At 41.8% G+C, this 20,126-nt stretch overlaps 1 protein-coding gene across 1 annotated transcript; it reads right to left on the bottom strand.

The window, feature by feature from the left end:
• Window positions 1-3,247: 3,247 nt before the first annotated feature.
• Window positions 3,248-8,846, bottom strand: LOC133907952 (E3 ubiquitin-protein ligase RZFP34-like). The gene is made up of 11 exons (XM_062350086.1): window positions 8,314-8,846; window positions 8,096-8,183; window positions 7,905-7,964; window positions 4,773-4,805; window positions 4,599-4,676; window positions 4,438-4,481; window positions 4,304-4,344; window positions 4,122-4,204; window positions 3,898-3,989; window positions 3,698-3,806; window positions 3,248-3,598 (listed from the first exon to the last, which is right to left on the bottom strand). The coding sequence occupies exons 1-11, from the start codon at window positions 8,337-8,339 to the stop codon at window positions 3,458-3,460; spliced, it is 795 nt and encodes a 264-aa protein (XP_062206070.1). The 5' UTR covers window positions 8,340-8,846; the 3' UTR covers window positions 3,248-3,457.
• Between the last annotated feature and the right edge of the window lie 11,280 nt (window positions 8,847-20,126).

Below are 20,126 nucleotides of genomic sequence, written 5' to 3'. Positions count from 1 at the left end.
GGCAGACGCCTAATTTTATAAATATCTTCACCGAGAATCTATTTATTTAAATTTTAACTAAAAAATATAAAAGTAAAAAAAACTCGACTAAACTGAGGCATATCTGGGCCGGACATAAATAAGCCGAGGACACACTTCTAACTTGTTGTAGAAACAGTGCCAATTTAAAGCCCAGTTTTAGAATGAAATCAGCATCCGTTATGTAATTGGATTTGGACATGATTGGCCCATTGGAACCGTGAAATTCCCTCGAAATTATCACAAATTTGTGTTTGGAACATGTTCATAGCCTAATAACTGTGTGAGAAGAGGCTCGCGTGTAATATATGTAATTCAATTTGCTCCAGTTCAACTATAGCAAAACAAATCAATCAGGCAATCGATAAACAGAAATCCTCCGAACATGCAAGCGTGTGATTTCTAATTTCTCTCCAGCTGCGCGTCGGCGAGAGCCCTTCCCGGCAAGTTCGGATCAGGTCATGAGGAGCTGCAAGGATGGCAGCACCTTCACGCCATGCAACCTGCTACTTATAGCTTAAAAAGAAAAGTTTTATTAACTCTTATTGTTACATTAAACTGATATAATTGATATAATTATACAAAGTTCACTCTCGATTTTTACATATGATATTGCACCCAACCAAACAGTAGAAAAAATAAAAAAGAGACAAAAAGGCATGGCAAAAGTAAAAGATCTCTAATGTGTGAATTATGGTGGGAATACTTCAATGCGAAGTTTAGACTGTCATCTAAACAGAACGAAGAGCTTCCTGGCCACTAGCTTACCGATGTCACCAACTCTAAGTGCTCCTGCCGTTATAGCACAGATCACATATGAAACCAATGTGTCCAAGTAAAAATAATCTACAAAGAAAATAAGTGTTTTCTTTTATTAAAGATAATATCATTCCTACATAACCATAGCGACTAATAAAAATATGGCCACCGCCGCCGCCGCCGGTATATCGACTTTCGATTTTTCACTAAGACCATAAGAAGAATTTCCAAACATGTTTAGTGCACTTTATGCTTTGTACAGATTTGAGACCACCTGCAGTATAGACCATGTGGAACGAGTGAAGTGACATTCAAACAAAAGATGTTTAAACTTCTGATTACTTAGCCATTGTTTTTTCATTAGGTAATCATTTGTTATGAGTACACCATTGCGCAAGTACTAAAGGAATATATTAATTTTTAATGATACTTTTAGTTTCCACATTTGTTTGTACTAAATTGGGGAATCGATGTGTACACACGCTCTATAGATAGAGTTTACAAAGAATTTTCTAGGTTAGTTTAAGTTCCATCGAAATTTATCTTGTTCTTATGTCAAGGTGATGTTAGTAAGACATGAAAGCAGATCATTCCACTCTACCAACTTTGGACCAATGAGGTCCCGCCTGAATGAGACTTTAGGTGGGTATGATTGTAGTACATTAGCTACCTTGTTACGTTTATTTCGCACTATGTTATATACACATGGATATTTGTTTCTTAAAGGTGAATTGATCAGCCAAATATCTTTCTAAAATCTTATTTCGGAGCCATTCTTTGTGTTAAAAGTGCCATAGCGGGACAAAATACGCTTCACTTTCATTAAACCAGACCAAAAATGAGAATCACCTAGTTTATGTCAACTTGTGAAAGTGATTTTGATCGTAAGTATTTGTTTTGAAGGAGATATTTCCACATCCCCTCTTTGGTCGGTAGTTTGCACACCTATTTGCAAAGGAGAGAGGTATTTTGGATGTCTAGGTCTTGAATTTCTAATCCACCTTGTTCTTTGTGTTGGCACAAGATTTTCCATCTTGCTAAGCGGTATTTTTTTTTTTTACTATCGCTTTGCCAGTAAAATTTAGAGTGAAAGTAATAAAGTTTTTTGAGAAGCCTTCACGGAATTATGAAAGACATCATGTATGTGGGTAGGCTGCTAAGAACCAAGTTAAAAAGGACAAGTCTACCCCGCAATTAAATACCTGCCCTTCTAGCTACTTAGTCTTTTATTGAGTCGTTTATCTACTCATTTCCAGTTCAAATTCCTTAGTTTATGATAATGAATTGGGATACCTAGATAATGCTGGGGTTGCTCACCCTTGGCGCAACCAAATATTTCCACATAATGCTCAACATTATCCTTTGCCACGTCAAAATAGAACAATTCATTTTTATAAAAGTTTATCTTAAGACCAGAGAGCTGCTCAAAAGCACATAACAAGAGTTTCATTTTTTTTTTTTTTGCTTTTTCTAGATCATGGTCCATGAACAGGATGGTATCATCGGCATATTGAAGGATCGAAAGTCCATTATCTACAAGATGGGGCACAATTCCTTCAATTTTGGCTGTCATTTTTGGCCCTCTCGATTAAGGTGGCTAACATATATGCGACAATGTCATGGGTCATCTTGGTATAAACCCTTTTTGGTTTGGAAATACTGACATGTACCTTTGTTGACTTTAACCGCTATACTTCCCCCCGAAATAAAACTTTCTACCCATGAGAACCAATTATACGAGAATTCTTTCATCCGAAGAGTCCGTAGCAAAAAAAAAAAGGTCACTTTACTTTGTCATGTGCCTTCAAAAATCTATTTTAAGTAGCACCCCGCTTATCATTTTCCGATGGAGTTCATGCATAGTCTCATGCAATATGGCCACCCCTCTGGGATGTTTTGACCACACATAAAAGCAATTTGTGTTAGATGGATTATTCGGTCTGTGAAATTATTTATATGATTAGTGACCACCTTTGTGAGGATTTTGAAGCTGACGTTTAACAGGCATACTGACCTGCATTGCTATATTCGGCAAGTGTTTTTTTTATTTTTTGTACGAGTGTAATTTCCCCGAAGTTAAAGCCGTGTAGTGAAAGGTTTTCAGAGTGCAGTTGATGGAACATTGTCATTATGTCATTTTTAATGACATCCCAAAATGTATGGTATAGTTCCATTAGAAGGACATCAGATCTGGAAGCTTTATTATGTTCTATTTGAAATATGATGTCCCGTACTTCAATTTTAGAGAAGGGTTCTATAAAGATTTTATTTTTGTTGTCAGCTACTTGAGTAATATCATCTATCTATGACCCCCTCACAGAGATATGACTAGGCTCATGTGATCTAAATAACTGTCCTCATAGTAATTTGTTATGTAATCTTTTATCTGAAATTCTCTCTCAATTCTTGCTCCGTCCTTTTTTAATAGAAGATACGTTGTTTCCTATATTTATCATTTGTAATCATGTAAAAAAAAGCATGCATTATTACCACCTTTTGGAGAATATTATTGATATTGACATGTTGGTACCATTTTTGTCTCCTATTCTCGAATAACTTTGATCAATTTTTCATTGGATTGGTTTCTATGACCATCCATGATTATCTTATACCCTTGTGGACGCTTGGACTCAACACCCCCCCCCCCCCTGACGTCGTTTGTCTTTGTGATCTCCGCCGCTCAGATCCTGGAGCACGCGGCTGGCGCCGGGCCGGCCCTCGTCTCCCGGGTGTTGTAGGAGCTGCACCCGGGGCACTTGTGCCCCAGGATGTGGAACCGCACGCTCGACGTCGCGCTGCAGTCGTTGCACAGGATCCATATCTGCAGGAGGAAGCAGCACATCACAGCGTTGGTCAGCTGCAGAGCCCGGCATTTGTGGTACAAGCTAGGTTCAGAGAGCTAGCTAGCAATGTGCTTTACCATCTTCTGGTAGATCTCCGGCATCGGCGTCGCCGCGACCTCCTCGTCGAGCTTCCGCCACGTTTCCGACATGTCGCAGGCGGACCTCGAGCACACTGGGCATGAGAAGCTACCAATGAAAGATCAAAGCCAAACAGCTTGAGATCATCGCCGAGATCAAAGGAGACAAATGTTGTCTCGGAAGAACATGGTATACTTACTGATAATGCGCTCTCATCTTGTTCATGCATTCCAGATGGATCGTGTGCCCGCATTGCAGCACACTGATATCCCTCGTCGAGTCGAATAGATACTGTGGGAAAAAAAGAGAAGGGAAATTTATATCTGAGATAAAAAAATATGCAAAGTTCTGAGCAATTTTGCGACGCAAATATCAGAGCAATGTTGTGATGCAAAGTTCATGGCACACACACAGGCCTCTCACCTCGAAGCAGACAGGGCAGTTGTGGTGCATTGCTCTTTCTACACAGCAGTGAGAATCCTTCAAGACGTTGCTGTAGCAACACCCTGTTAGATGACAACGAGGGCACCACGAGAGTTAGTGAAATCATTGTCGCGGAACATGCCATGAAATCGTAGCAAAAAGAAGTTCATGCAGAAACTTACCGCATCTGTCGCAGTGAAAGAAGTTATCCGCGCCACCAGTTCTGAAGAAAGAAGAAAACGCATCCAAATTGATCATTTTGAACAAATAGCAAATCTTTCAGACTTTTGAGTTTAGCAGGAAGTATAGTACTTGCCTGCATATGCCACATCCATCACAGTGGTATTGGTTCTTTGAGACCTGGAACAGAGCAATATGTCTGTCAGATTGGGAAGCATGAAATAGTTATGAAATAATGCGGCAATTTCCATAACGACATCAGTATTGATTCATCTCTCAGAATCGAAATATGCTTACGTCATCATCGAAGAATTTGCATTTTCCACAGAAGTATTTTCCCATGCTGGCCCCACAGTTATAGCAATTCTGCTGCACCTGTTGACGGAAACAAACAGTTTTCAGGAAATCAGAGGAGCCCAGAGGTGAATGTTCTCGGAATACTATTCTAGTATTTTTCGGTAGATAACTTACATCCTGTTCTTTGGTGCAGAGAGAGCAGATAACCTGGACACACGACAAAGTGGAACAGTTTCAGTAAGTCCATAATCTAAGGGGAGCAAAATACATGTGATTTCCAACGTAACAAAAAGGAACACTTGCTGAAATCGTTGTCTACAAAAAAAAATTGCTGTGTCCATGTCCACTATTTTTTAAGAAAAAAATGGAGAATATTACTCCATGTATCCAAATAATGTATATGTGTCACCAGAAAATTGTTCCAAATTGCCACAAAATTATTTACTGTTTAGAGACAGGATAAGAACATCTATCGCTGTTCTACGCCTTCTTCATTTGAAGAGAGCAAAAATCAGGCACAAACATACTATGCTCCAAAAAATCAAAACTGACTAAAATTGATTTAGGTAGTGTTTGATTGCTCATATAGGAGATGATCTTGTATGGAATGGTTTAGCTGGATGGATTGATGTTAGATGAACTGATACATATTTGATGTTTGGTTAGCTATATAGGATGATACATGTTTCTGTTTGGTTAGTTATATTTAATGGGACGACCTGTTATAAGGTTTTGTTTTGGTTAGTTATATGTAATGAGACAACTTGTTATAAGGTTTTATTTCTGTTTGGTTAGTTATATGTAATGAGATGACTTGGTATAAGATTTTGTTTGGTTAACTGAACATGTGGCGTTATCACATCAAATTGAATTAAAAGAAGAATATCACATGAAATGATAAAAATGCATATAAATGCAACATTACAAAGAAACTCACTTTTTCATCGTATAACCTAAGGCTGAAAATAATTTTAAAAATTAATTCATCACATAAGAAGAATATTAGTGATTTTTTTTAAAAAAATTGAAAATTTATTTGAGACACTAACAATTACTAAAAATTACAAAAATAGCTTTTTAGAGAATTTTAGTTTAAATTCTACCCATACTATTTAAGTGAATCAATTAAAATAGGTTACGTATAGATTACATGTATAAAAAATTCTAAGATTTTTTTAAAATAAGAAAGAAAATTAGAGCTATCAAGTACTTAGTCCTAAACGGCATGGTATAACCAATTTTAATGTATCGACTCGTCCATAATGTTATAAAAATATTTTAAAAATCTAAACCACCTCGTTCTGGACGAGTTGGTTCCATTCCCATATCAGCCTCGTCCAGACGGAAGCAATACAGCCATCCAAACACACGATTAGCCGATCGACTGCACATTCACTACTATTGAATCCAGACATCTGTTGGGCCACATGTCCTCAATTATGCAGTACTTAGTCAGCTCAGTATAGTGAAATCAATCGTGCATGATTGATGGACTTAAAGAATCTTGTGGACCACAGTGCCGGCCACTTCCAGTCTTCCATACAGGTTGCAGCAGAACTTGCCCAAAAAAGTTTAGTGACTAGTGGAGTGTCGAACGAAAATATCAAGAAGGAACGATCCCTAGAGGACTAAGCTATGACCTTATCTGAATTCCGAAGAAGGGTGAGAAAAATCTTGGGATCCCTGGAAAGCTGACCATATCTGAAGAAGGGAAAGGCAGAATAAAAATATCTAAGGATGGGCCTCTTTGCCACAGCATGGCAGGACCAAGGTTCCATTTACCGACCGGAGCTCGGTTACCGAGCTCCGGCGGTAACCGAAAATGCGCGATAACCGCGGTTACCGGTCAAAAATTTAAAAAAATTCGGAGAAAATTCATTCGGCAAATTTTAAATTTTTGCGAAAAAATCATGTTTTTGCCCTCTTGGTAACCGAGCGGTTTGGGTCGGTTACCGAACGGTTTGGATCGGTTACCGAGCAATTTTCTCGTATTTTTGATTCGGTCGGTTACCGAGCGGTTTGGGTCGGTAACCGCTCGGTTTTCTCGATTTATCGAGCGATTTTATCGAATTTCAGCGCAGTTCAACAAAAAATCTAAAAAAGGGTTCAATCTTGTAAAATCAATAACTAATTCATCCGAGCTTCAAATCAAGTGAAACAAATTTTGTTGGCTTCCTTGTAACATGATCTACATGATAAAAGTATTTATACTCATAAAAAAGTTCAAAATTTTCTGTGAGAAATTTTATTTGTTAAACCAAGGTAAATGCATAGTTTACTCTTTGCTAATCCAAAAATCATGAAACTAATTTTGTTAGTCTTCTTACATGATCCTATATCTTTTAAAAATATATGAACTCATGAATTAGTTATTGTAACATGCATAATTGTGTAAATGTGTTGCGACTAGATTAATTCATAACTGACCCATTACACCTTGAAAATTAGTGAAACCACTTTCATTAGCTTATTTATATTATGATTTACGTAGAAAAAATAATAGTAGACATGAAAAAATTAATTACAGTGATGTTTCTTAACATATTCACTTTATGCTTGTGAACTTTGTAAAGATCATAGAGAATTTAATAAAACTCTAAATAAAGTGAAATCAATTTTAAAGATTCTCTTAAAATACGTTTTATACAAGAAAAATATGTGTTTGCATGTTACACTTTTCCTTAACGTGAGTTAATAATTGAGCCGCGCGCTTCAATTTTTTTCATTTTTTTCAAACTTTCTCCCTATAGAATATGATGCAAACGACATTATTTTTGAAATTTTTTTTCACAGAAGTTCTTAGAATTATGTCTAGTTTTTTTAAAGAATTTTTTTAATTTTTTTAATTTTTTTAATTTTTTCGAATTTTTTGAATTCAAATTTCGGTTACCGAGCGGTTTTTGAAATCGGATCGAACCGGGAAGGTCGGTACCCGCGATTTTTGAGCGGTTACCGACGGTTTTTTAACCCTGCAGGACCCCATACTCCCACTTCCATGCATAGAATGAATCAGTGAAAGGACAGTGGTTTGGGATACTGACACTGGACAAGGAATTCCTGATTTCCCAAGGAGATATGAGAGATCTGATTTTTTTTCTGTCAGACGGCGTACGAGCGAATCGCGCAGTCAGACTGCCAGCCAATAGCAAACCCAAACACCAATTGGTGGAGAAACCGAGAAAGAAAATGGCATGATTCATGAATCCAAAATTCAGAAGAACATTTTTTTTTTATTAAAAAGCAGACACGAGCAAACGCTGAAAGCAAGCGCAGCCGCAGATTGACAGAGGAGCAGGGAGGACCGACCTTATTGATGTCATGGCGTGGAATCTCGTGCCGGTCGCGCGGGTCGACCTCGAGCGAGTTCTGCGAAACAGATCAGATATTCAGAGCCCAACGTTTCAGCTATTTCTCTCGTTTCCTCGGAAGCCGAAGAGACAGGCGAAGAGCAGTTCGACGGGAATACGAGAGTGAAAGGAATCGAACGAGGAGCGGACCTTGGCGTCGTTGTGGCAATGCCGGCAGCCGAAGACCTCGCCGCAGCACGGCGCCACGACGCTGCACCCCCTCCTGTAATGCGCGCAGCTTCGGCCCGGGAAACGAACCAGACAACGGAAAAACTAGAGATGAGATTTTTACTCGAAGCGACAGCGTCGGCGGATGCAATCATCAAGACGGGCTGCGCGAGGGCGATGATGCCTCCTCGCTTGCTTACCCGAGCCGCTCTGGCCCCAAATCCATCTGCGCGCTCGCTCCTGGTTTCCCCCCACGGAAGGTCGAGCCGCGCGCGCAGAGGCGCTGCGGCACCCCGGCGGAAGGAAGCGCGCGTGGCGAAACGAAGAGGCGGCGGAGTCCGGGACAAGCTCCCGTCCCGCCCGTCCGGTCCGAGCACGCGGCGGCACGGGACGCCTGTGCTGCCTGTGGGCGAGGATAGCCGCGAGGCCGAGGCCGAGGCGCGCGCGCACCGCGCGGGCCGGGCTTTATAGCGGGGGACGCGCGGCGGCAAGGCCACGTCGCGTGAACGGCACCAACTTGGTCCCGGCACACGGCTCGTTGGCCGTGTCCGTCCTTTACTGCCGCCCGCTCCGCGTTTCCACGCACGCACGCACGCACGGCAATCGGAACGGGCGTCGGATCGTGTTGCCGGCCGCCCAGTTTTCGAATCGCCGTCGGCGAGAAAAAAAGAAAGAGGTGACGAAATGGCTGCCTGCTTGCTTGGTTCAGTGCACTGGCCAAGCCATGGCCATGGGCTGGAAAAAGCTACCAGTATTATATTACTAACTACCTGCCCAGTTCAACGCACTATCTGATCGCTCACAGCTGCCGGATCGAACGAACGAACCTGTCTCGCATCACGGCATCAGACATTTTTTTAACTTAATTATAGAGGCTGAGATGCAGATTGACAGCGGCAGCTGCGCGCCCACCGCATAGCAGATTGACAAGACACAGTTTGGCAGTGGGCGGCGGATAGGGAGTAGGTTAGCCAACTAGGTGTCGGAAATATAAAAGCTGATTTGATAAATAATTTAAATAGAAGAGAGAAATAACTTATTTTTTATAGTTGAAATTAGCTATTTGAGTAATTCTACACTATTGTGAGATAATTAATTGACTTAAAATACATTAAGAAATTAGTAACACGTATGCATATCATGAAAACTTATTCCTTAACATCAATTTATTACTATCTCTTCTTTTAAATATCACCTATGAAATAAGCATCGACAGTGGTCTTAAGCAACTGGAGCGGATGAGGATGTCGAGCATGTAGGCCGGGTACATAGCGGATGGCCCGTGGGGTGGTCACGTCTCCACCTCGATCGCTTAGGGAGAGACTTTTTATTTTTTTTACAACTAAAAATTGTAAATATATACTTCCGTTCAAAACGAGTATGAGTTGCAAAGTTTCGAAACGAATATATATATTTTTAATTTTTTTAAAAAATATAAAAATTTATTGGGAAGATGAGCCATAGTTGCGAAAGCTATCGAGCAGATGATCCTAACTTATTAAGGGTCTGTTTAGATGGCTAGACAGAACCGTTTAGATATGATCATCCGTGTTCACTTGCTATTTTGTTGCACGAGAGAGCGTATGGAGTGGCCGAGCATGAGACAATATTTTTGTAGATGCTAGATGGCTGGTCCGGTCAAATTGGCCGGACGGAGCCATCTAGCCTCGTGTGCTCGTTGTACTCGTCTGTGTACATATGCATTATGATTTTTTATTTAACTCATGATTTATTTGAAAGTATAAAAGTAGTTCAAAAATTCTAAATATTTTTATGAGCAATCTAGATTTCACTAACAATCCGTTTTAATTGGTTTGATCCCAAAAATATAAGCCAATATTTAATTAATTTTTTTAAAAGCATATTTTTATAACTTTTAGTAATTTTTAATGCCTTAGATAAATTCCAAAACATATAAAAAATTCACTAATATTTTTCTCATGTAATCTACTATAAATATGAATAGATCATCATATTCACTCTAATACCACTAACCAAACAGAAAACTAATTCATCATATCCACTAATCCCACGAACAGAAAGCTGACCCATCCTATCTATCCAATCAAACAGAAAATTAAATCGTCCCATCCAAAAAAATATAGATAATCATAACCCATCTAACCTCACTCCAACCAAACGCATCCTAAATCTCATACATGTGCGAGCCTCTCAAATGTCAAACAGTAGTCTGTACGGCATTCAAAACTGGCTGATGATGTCCTTGCAAGAGAAGTATCAACATGACACATCTCGAGGGTAGAAGCAAGGAACTCGACTTGTGGGACCAACAAAACTTTTAACCCAATATTTTCCATCCAAGCTCGCAAGATTTTTCGTGTTTCATCACCATGAAGGAGAAGCACACAGTGTCCACCCTCAAAGCTATTAGCTTGTCTGAAGGTTGAGGCTCGCAAGTGGGGTTCACTTGTTTCTATTTTTGGGATTGATCTGCCTTCTTCTACGTCATTTTTTCTTCCTGCATTACACCCATCTTCATAAACACATTGAACCCAATACAGGTTCCTGTTTCACCGGGCTCTTTGTCCTTGATGCTAATCTCACCTCCCATCAAACGAACCTATTAATAGTACATGTCAGTTAAAATTCACTAATTCTACTGAAGAAAGTATATCGAATCGTTATAGATATTTGGAAATGAATTTTGTCTGCACTGGAAAGAGAACTTACAAAAGATTGAACAATTCCGAGCCCTAAGCCAGTTCCTCCTTGCCCTTCTTTAATTTGAACATAGTTTTCAAACGCCATCTCTCTCTTTTCTTTTGGAATTCCAATGCCACTGTCATCTACTTCAAAGTAAAACTCGACAGTGTTGGGATCATTTTGGATGGAACTGAAGGAATGCTGATGAGCACGATGTTCTCTTGTTTTGAACAAGCATAAGAAATTGCGAAATGGGCTTGGGAAGTCAAATCTTGAAGGAACACTGATTGAGCATCTCGCAATAGGCTTATTTGCCCAAGCACGGAGAACAACATGCCCTTCTTGAGTAAACTTCACGGAATTGCCAAGTAAGTTGTTGAGAATCTGTTTGAATCTCCTGCAGTCCCCTATTACATCTCCACATTTGAGGATAGATAAATCACGGGGATCCCAGACCACTTCAAGCCCTTCGCTGATACCCACAATGCTGATCATGTCCATGGATTCTTCCAAAACATTTGCAAGGTTAAACTCGACCTCTTCTAGCTGCATCCTTCCTTATTCGACCTGGCTTGTGTCTAGTATCGAGTTAAGTATCCCTGCACAAATTGCATTACATTGTTGAGGATGACCCTAGATTAGAAAGTGCCCAAGTTGTAAAGCAAACGGATCAAGGCCCGTTCGCATAGGCATATGCATATATAGAACTAGGTCTTTTACTAATATCGTAAGTAACAGCGACATTTCATGCCTGGTTCTCTAAAAACACTTTGGCTTCCAAATACCGCAGAGCTGTAACATTCAAATAAAGGCACGGCAAGAAATAGCCTTTTACTAGGTAAATTTCCAACTCACCGAGCAGTTTCTTTGCGCAAACAACCATCTGCTCAAGGTTCTGCATCTTCTGGGGGTGCATCCGGGCCTCCAGACGGGACACGTCTACCAGCCCCATGATCGCCGCCAGGGCTGACCTGATGTCGCGCGTGGCTGGCACCGGCAAACGCGTTCGTCTTGTTCAGGCTCTTCCGCTCCGCCTGCTGCAGCGCCTCCTTCTGCCTGACGAGGCTCGCACGCAGCGACGCCTCCCGCGCCCTCGATCGCCTCAGCGACCTCAGCATAAGGAAGCATGCAACCATAGCTATCGCCGTCACGCAGCATGCCAGAACAATGACAGCGAAGCCCATGCGTCGGGACATGGCTGCTATGTGCGATCAGGTTGTCGAGACGCCAACTGAAACAACAGATGCAGACCATATCAGATTGAAGCTCACGCTTTACCAAGATTTGCAAACAAGTGTGCAGGAAAGATATTGTCTGCATCGGTGAAAGGAAAAGAAAATCGAAGGGAAATGGTCATATATACAAATGGCTCATAAATTATGCCAGTGCCGATGAAATAAAGACGAGCAGGAAGCCAGGAAGACGATTCATATACACTGCAGTCTTGCAGAACACATCTGCATAGGCTACCAGATCGAACTAGACATGTCGAAGGCATCTTACCAGTCAGTGGCGCAGGCAGCGTGGGTAGCCTCGTGCAAGTGGTGAGTGGGCAATGGCATGGTTGCAGAGAGGTGGAGGGGCCGGACAATATCAACATGCTACTCGTATCGCTGCAAGGAAAAAATCTGGTTGGGTTGGAAAGACATGAAGAAAGGATCATTCGCTGCCATCCTTAGGCGCAATTGACAGAGGAACCATTACCAATCAACCAGATGCGGCGGATTTGGCCGTGACAGCCCTTCCAAGATTGAGGACCGGCGCGCGCGTCGCCACAGGTGTCTTTCCTTCGCCGTGTGCGCGGCACGGGACACGGCGGGTGGCACCGCCTTCATCTCGCGCGCGCCTCCCCACGAGCTCGCGGCACGTTCCGTCTCCGGCATTTCGTCGAGCAGCCTCGGCAGCGGCCGGGTCGCGTTGGGCGGTGAGGCGACGCCGCCACTAGTTGCCCCAGACAGGAGGGGGGGGGGGGTGGGGGGAGGAAGACCGGCCGGATTCCGAGCGGCCGCGTTTTCCGTCCGGCGCGAGCCGCTCAACTCCGGTGCGCGGCAGTTCAGTACCACACCGGAGCGAATCACGCGACAACACCACCTTAATAGCACGGGCGTGCAGCCAGCCAGCCACGGCTCCGCCGGGCCACGTGGCGGTGGCTCACGTCTGAGCAAACAAAATCGAAGGATTCTTTTTCTTTTTGAGATGGAAAGAAAAGATATTTGCACTAACCTAAGATCGATCTAGATACGGCGACCACCAGAGGGATTACATTAAAAGAAATAGAATCAGGCTACATCACAACATGACCTAGCTTGTGAGCTACAGAATTTCATGTTCTAGGGCTATGTAATACCCTGATCTCTATGAAGTTTATAAAGTTTATAAACATAAAAAAAACTTAATTTCACAGAAAAAGATACTGCATATTGCATTATCAAACTTAGAGCTGGTCAGCGCTGCCTTCAAAATAGTAAGGCAATTTTCCATTTACAGAGAGAGGAGAACATGTTCAACAATTTCTGAAACCCTAGTTCAATAATTTTCCTAACCTACTTCAGTAGGCCTTTTAGCATTTCTTTCCCAAAAACAGAAAGCGGTCAGTTAGCCAAAAAAAAAAAAAAAAAAAAAAAAAAGGAAAGCTCACCAAAACAGGAAATTTGTATGTTAGCCAGAATAGAAAGTTGGCAAAAGAGTAAGGCCGTTTGGATGCAAAGTCTTTTTGTTTCGGATAAATATTGTGGTTTGCAAAATACTTTGGTTTCTAGAAATTTGGAGGTGTTTGGATGTAACAACTATTATAGTTTTGAAAACCACAGTTTTTCCAAAAGTATGGTCTTTTGGAGTTTTGGAAACTATTTTTTTTCTGTAAACCGTGGTATTGCGTGCCTTTGTAAAACTATAATTTCTCTAGTTTTTCGCAACTATGACATCGATTCCTAAAGTGTTAACTATGTGCTTCACGCTGGTTTCTCTAAGGTGTGCAGCCTAGGATCCCTCTCATGGTGAAACGTGCTCTTGGGGGTGATTGGTTGCCCAAGAATGCATCCCGGCTCAGCGGATGCGTATATTCTCAGATAGAAGCGTGTTTGGTTGCCCGCATATACTATTTCAGTCTAGCTCAATGGATGCAAATGTACACCCGCAGCCTAACCCGACGGATGCAAACTGCTGCATCCACCCATAAAGACGGATCCACTTATAAGTGTCATAAAATCACATTCATGTGAGCAACCAATCAGAATCTCAGCTCTTGCATCCTCTCATATGACCTCAAATTCAATCAACCAAATAAAAACTCAGTTCAACATGTCCAGACAAATACAACCAACCAAACACTCTTCTTTTTAACCAACATGACTCCGCTCAATTTTCTTTCTCTTAGCCTACGTATACAGTTCATGTGGGTGACAGTACATACGGATAACCAATCACACCCTCGATGATTTGCATTCTGCGGTCTGTGGGCCTCTGTAGCAGGTGGCACATCATGAGGAAAGAGTGAAGGGGGAGGGCTCGCCAAGAGGTTGGGGAACATAAGCGGATGTAGGGCTGGACAAAAAGCTCAAAGCTCACGAGCTAGCTCAAGCTCGTGGAGGCTCGGCTCGTTGTCCAAACGAGACGAGCCCAAGCCACCTTACTGGCTCGTCTCTGAATCAAACCGAGCCCGAGCTAGCTCGTGAGCCATTCACAAGCCAGACTGAGCCCATAGACCCCCGGCCCAATCCAGCAGCCAACATGAAGCAGTCCAGCACTCCAGCTCTAGGCCTCTAGCACCGCAACTCATAGATGGCATGGACGAGGGACTCGTCGGAGAGGAGAAAAAAAAATCCTAGCTGCTTGGAGTCCGCCCGCACGATGGGGGAAGATACAATGGCACCAGAGATGATGATCCTAACTGCACCAGACTGGGAGAAGCCAAACTTCTCGAACATAATGGGTGAGCACCAGTCCTCTTGGAAGGACTATGTCTTGATCTCCCCTACCACGAGGAAGGAGAGGGCCTCCATAGCTCCAGTCTGGCCCTTGAGTGGCTATCTTTTGGGGACCACCGTACCCTGGAGACCATGGATAAGGTAGGTGGCGTTATAGCGAAAATGATCCTATTAGGTTGTGATTGTGATTTTGGCGATTAATGATAATATAGTCATTCAGACTAACATGCTTGTCAAGAATATATGTTAGTAGGTCTCATAGATGCAAATACATCAAGAAGTCACCGTAACCGGGATAAAGTTTGATTAAATTGAAAAAATCTCAAGAAGATTTGTCTCACTGGATGGTCCAGTGCAGAGGAGTTTACACTTATCGAAGTATTGTGTCCAGAGGCTGATAGCCTCATTAGATAGTCTGGTGAATAAGACATGAGACCACCGGAGTGTTTTTGATAAAGGAGGAGAAGACGGAGGACCTCTCCGGATAGTCCGGTGATCTGCACTGGGTAACACCGGAGTATTTCCTGTAGAGAAGAATACAAGTGTAGAAGACTGAAGATCAATCCACCGAATGGTTTGGTGCTTTATTTGTGCACACCGGATCCAAAGCATTTCTTGCATAGGTGACTGCAAGTGTTGAAGAATGAAGAATAAAATACTGGAAGGCACGGTGCTCTGAGGATTAATGTATCGGAACATTTTACACAAAGAGACTGTAAAGGCTCAGATGGCTCAAGATAACTCATCGAAAGGTCCGATGATAGATTTGAAGGTATACCAAAGTGTCCAGTGTTCATAGAGGCATTGAGTGGAGTTCTAACAGCTAGTTTCTAAGGTTATACTCACCAGATGATCTGGTATTAGTACTACTATTCTCACCAGATCATCCGGTATTAATAACTTTTCTGAGTCGTTAGGAAAATAGCCAGTTGACAGGTTTGAGGCTATAAATATACCTCCACTCAGTCCTTTGAAGGGGTGACATGCTGTTGGAGTCTAGAGAAACTCATATACACTTGAGAAGACATCCAAGCCACTAAAGTGCTTAAAGTGATCATCCAAGATAATTAAGCACAAGATTAGTATGTGATTAGTGCTTATAAGTCTAGAGAGAGTGTTGTTAGGTGATGACTGCCTAGAGAGTGGATTAAGGAGTGATCCGAGCTTGTATCGAGAGGTACGCTAGTTCCTTAGAGTCTTGGTGACTCGCCGGTATCTTGAGCCTTGATGGCTCAAGCTTGTTGACCCTCAGACTTGATGTGGAGCGACAGTAAGACACGTGTACGGGGACGTGGAGACCCTTATCTTAGTGGCTCAAGCTCTGAAGTGATCACGACGGCAAGTGACCGGATGAGAGGCTAATGGTGAGACTGCATCTACCTCAGAAAGGTCCACTCTAGCTTCCTCGGTATCGAAACTGCCCTCCCCGACATGCCCTCCCTCCTCTTCATGCATCACATACTGGTCTGATCCTTTCACTCTGGTCACTGCATCATCTTACACTAGTCATGATACTATGTTTCCGTACACTCCCATTTCAAAATTCTCCTCTAATGCCTTGCGTGAGTACAAAGCTCATATGTTGTTCCTTTTCATCTCAAATAACGTATGGATAACATCCGAGTTGTTTGGAACCAGCCATGACCGCACACCCTCTAGAACAATATTATAGGATTATTGGTTCACACGCAAAAACCTCATAATATGTTATTTTAGACCATCTAGATCAACAGGTAGCTCAACCATACTCTCTATATGCTGACAGTTTTGAATTGATATGAGCCTCACGTGCAAAATAGCGTGACATTCTTCATAATAAATATGAATAGTCATAGCATATATGCTAAAGAGACGTAAATGTAATAAAATAACTACTTATATGTATGTAAGATACACAACTACTTACTATAATTACTCTAAGTATTAATTACATACATAATCTAAGTATTCTAATTTATCAATTTAATATAATTTATCAAATGTAATTGAACAGATTAAATAATCTATTTACTCTAATTACTATTACTAATCTAAGTATTAATTATATACATAATCTATGTACTCTAATTTATAACTTTGATATAATTTATCAAATGTAATTAAACAAATTAAATAATCTACTTACTCTAATTATTATTACTAATCTAATTACTAATTATATATATAATCTAAGTACTTCCTATAACTGATCTCGTGCTGCTGCTCCTTCTCTCCCTACGCTGTTGCTCCTCCTCTCCTGAGCTCGTCACTTGAGCTTTGCTGCTTCTTGCCTCTGTTGCTCCTCCTCACTCCTTACTTTATAGCAGGCAGCACACAATGCAATTAGCTCAAATTCTAGCACCACCCAAACCAGTCGCGCCGAAAGCATCGACAGCATCAAAGTGACCCACCAACGTGACGTGACACGACAACGAGGCAACGTGATACGACCGCACGACAATCCAGGTCATATTCGGCACATCATGTACCGAATACACTTGATTTTCGGTATATAAAGTGCAAAATATAGTCTACAGTACCATATTCGGTACCTCGTATATCGAAAATGGTAGGGCCGGTTCATATTCGACACCTTGTGTATCGAAAAACGGCTTTTGGTAAATAAGGTGCTGAATACATATGAATTATTAATACGATGATATATTATCTATTTCGATAAATACGATCGTATATTCGGCACTAAAAAGAATTTTTTATACATTTTTTCGAGTCGCTAACGTGGGACCAGATTGGCAAAAAAAAAAGGTAATATTGCCAAAAGTGCAGCTGCAAACGAGAACAATCGTCTAACTAGGTCAAACTTGACAATATGTTGCAAACAACCAAACAGACCGACTAGCCATACAACCGAGTAGGTCATCGCAACATACCTTTTTCGCTCTCTCTTATAGTTTCTCGTAGAAATGTAGCCGTATCAGACCAAGTTAGTATGGATTCAACCAGTTTTAAACAATATCTTTCTGTTCCAGGCTAAAAACCTGGACGATCGTGCATGTTAAACTAATATACAGTCTGAGGCTGTATGTTGGGCTAATGTGTGCAATAGTTACTTAAAGGAGATTGGTATGGCCTCGCAAGGGCTTAGAGACGTCTAACAGATGACGCCTAATTCCATTCCAATTAATCATCATGTTCGTCCTATGAGATGGGAACTAGTTGCCGAGCTTTCGCACCATGGTGGCTTTCCTCCTCTGGGTGCAACGAGAAGGATATCGAGCAGGTCTCTCTAAGCCATTGTAACTCACGGAGCTCTGCATTGATCTTGGCTCCTATCATGTTTGAGTTCACACTGCAAAGCACCATGTTGGAACGTCTGTTCCTGCTACTGCATGCTTAACATGAGAATTTGCATCGATTTTCATTGTGTTATTTTTTTGCATCTACAAGTCCACGACGGAGTTGTGGAATACACCGGAGCGCAAGTATGCGATCACTGAATTTAGGTAGAGAGGCAACGTAGTTAGCGTATGGAGGGAAGCACATATTTCCAACAAAAAATCACACGGAGGTAATGTAGCTTCCCTCTAGATTTTGTACCGGTATTGTAGCTATTGTACATTGGAGCGGGACTATAGCTTCACGTATCTTTTTTTTAAGTACAAGTCAAGCACACACGTGTAATTTAACATGCTGTCTCTCCGAAAGATACTATTCGAAACAAATGTGTATTGCTGACCATGTTGCCAAATTTCTGCATTTTTGTCGTTGAAGACCGAGGTTTAATCTTCGGGGCTGTATTCAAACAATTTTTTTTAGAAGTGTATCCAACACTTTGGCACCACCAGTGTTCCTCGAAAGATTTTTTTTTTGTTTTTATATTTTGAAAATAAAAATTGCAAAAATAAACAACCATTTAAATTTTTTGCAAAAATAGGCAAATGTCGTCGGATGAAAAAGCGACCAGCGCCTGTCGCCCTTCTATGAAAAAAAACAGCATTCTAATGCTCTTAAAATTAAAAACATTATCAAAACAATTATAAATTCTGAGAAAATGTATGATATAGATAATCCTATAATCTAGCTCTAAAAATAAATCAAATCCAAATATTATCTGTAAAATAAGAAACTATAAAGATAAATTTTATTGTACATAGTCTCGTTGTTATTTCTCACTGTACAAATCATACTATTTTCTACACTATTAAAATTTTTTAGAATTTTTTATGATAATTTCGACAGTGTTTCGAATTTTGAGAGAAACAGAACAAAATATTTTTCGATTTTTAAACCTGTTGCTCGTTGGAAGGGCGATAGCGTGCAACACGTCTATTTTTGTAACTAGTTGAACGTCCGTGCGTTGCAACGAGAGTAAAAAATTTGCACATGATAATATCATGCACACACGGCAGACACCTGTAAAAAATGATCTCAAAGTTGGCGCAGCAACTCCGGCCATGCACCCACGATGGACACAACTGCAAAAACGATCTCAATGCCGGTGCTGCAACTTTGACCATACACCCACGACAGACACACCTGCAAAAACGATCTCAATAGCACGGCGGCAATCCAGCTAGAGCACTTCAACATACACGACACGACAGCCAGCGGGAGCACCACGGCCTGCTCAACATGATGGCCGGCGGAAACCTCTCAATGGCAACGACCTGATGGCTAGTCGGAGTACAAACACTTCAACAGCGTCAGACATAAGTACGCATGCCGGAGCATGCACACTCGCACGACCACGGTGCAAGCGCCAGCTGGAGCTCAACCTGAGCGGCAAAACAAAATCACCGCGAAAAACACAGGAGCTCACACCGACGACGAATCGTGGCACCAGGCCACCGCCACGCTAGCACGACGAAGAGAGTACCCGAGCTAGGCCCTACCTTGGATGAAGCACATAGGAGGAAAACCATAGTGCGTAGGCATAGAAGAACAGTCGGTGGCTCAATAGCGCTGACGATGGCAAGTTTACACAGCGACGATAGAACACAAGCGCAGAGCTTCGACCACCTCGAATAAATCCCCCCCTTGCTGGCCGACCCCTCTCCCTTTATATAGGCGACAAATAGGGCACCCCCGTGGAGATAAAGCTTGAGCCCGATTCCAAATCCGTTTCAATTTTTGCCACGGATTTTGGCTGGACTCTTATTCTCTTCTACTCAAACTGATTTGGGATAGAGATAAGGATAGAGAGAGGGATTTGGATTTGGTTAGGTAAAGAGATAGAGGCACCGCCGATTTGAATGGGAGAAAAGGGGATCGACCATGGCGGCTTGGGAGCATAGAGAGAGAGAGAGATGGGGAGGAGAAACAGAGGGATGCTGGGCCGAACCGGGTAAGAGGGAGGAAAGAAAACAGAAGGAAGGCATCTTGGCTACCACAGCCGAAGGGAGAAAAAAGAGAGGCGAGTGGACATGGGCAGGACGTGAAGAGGCAGAATGTCCTACCTGTCTTAGAACGACCACTACGTATTT

Source organism: Phragmites australis, chromosome 24 (assembly GCF_958298935.1).
Source record: "Phragmites australis chromosome 24, lpPhrAust1.1, whole genome shotgun sequence".
Lineage (NCBI taxonomy): Eukaryota > Viridiplantae > Streptophyta > Magnoliopsida > Poales > Poaceae > Phragmites > Phragmites australis.
This window is presented reverse-complemented; position numbering and strand designations above follow the sequence as displayed.

Excerpts from the sequence above, each read along its gene's own strand:
- LOC133907952 (XM_062350086.1), bottom strand. The coding sequence starts at position 8,339 with ATGGATTTGGGGCCAGAGCGGCTCGG. Across the intron at positions 7,965-8,095 it reads ATTGCCACAACGACGCCAAG|AACTCGCTCGAGGTCGACCC; the intron begins GTCCGCTCCTCG and ends TCTGTTTCGCAG. Across the intron at positions 4,482-4,598 it reads GCAAATTCTTCGATGATGAC|GTCTCAAAGAACCAATACCA; the intron begins GTAAGCATATTT and ends GCTCTGTTCCAG.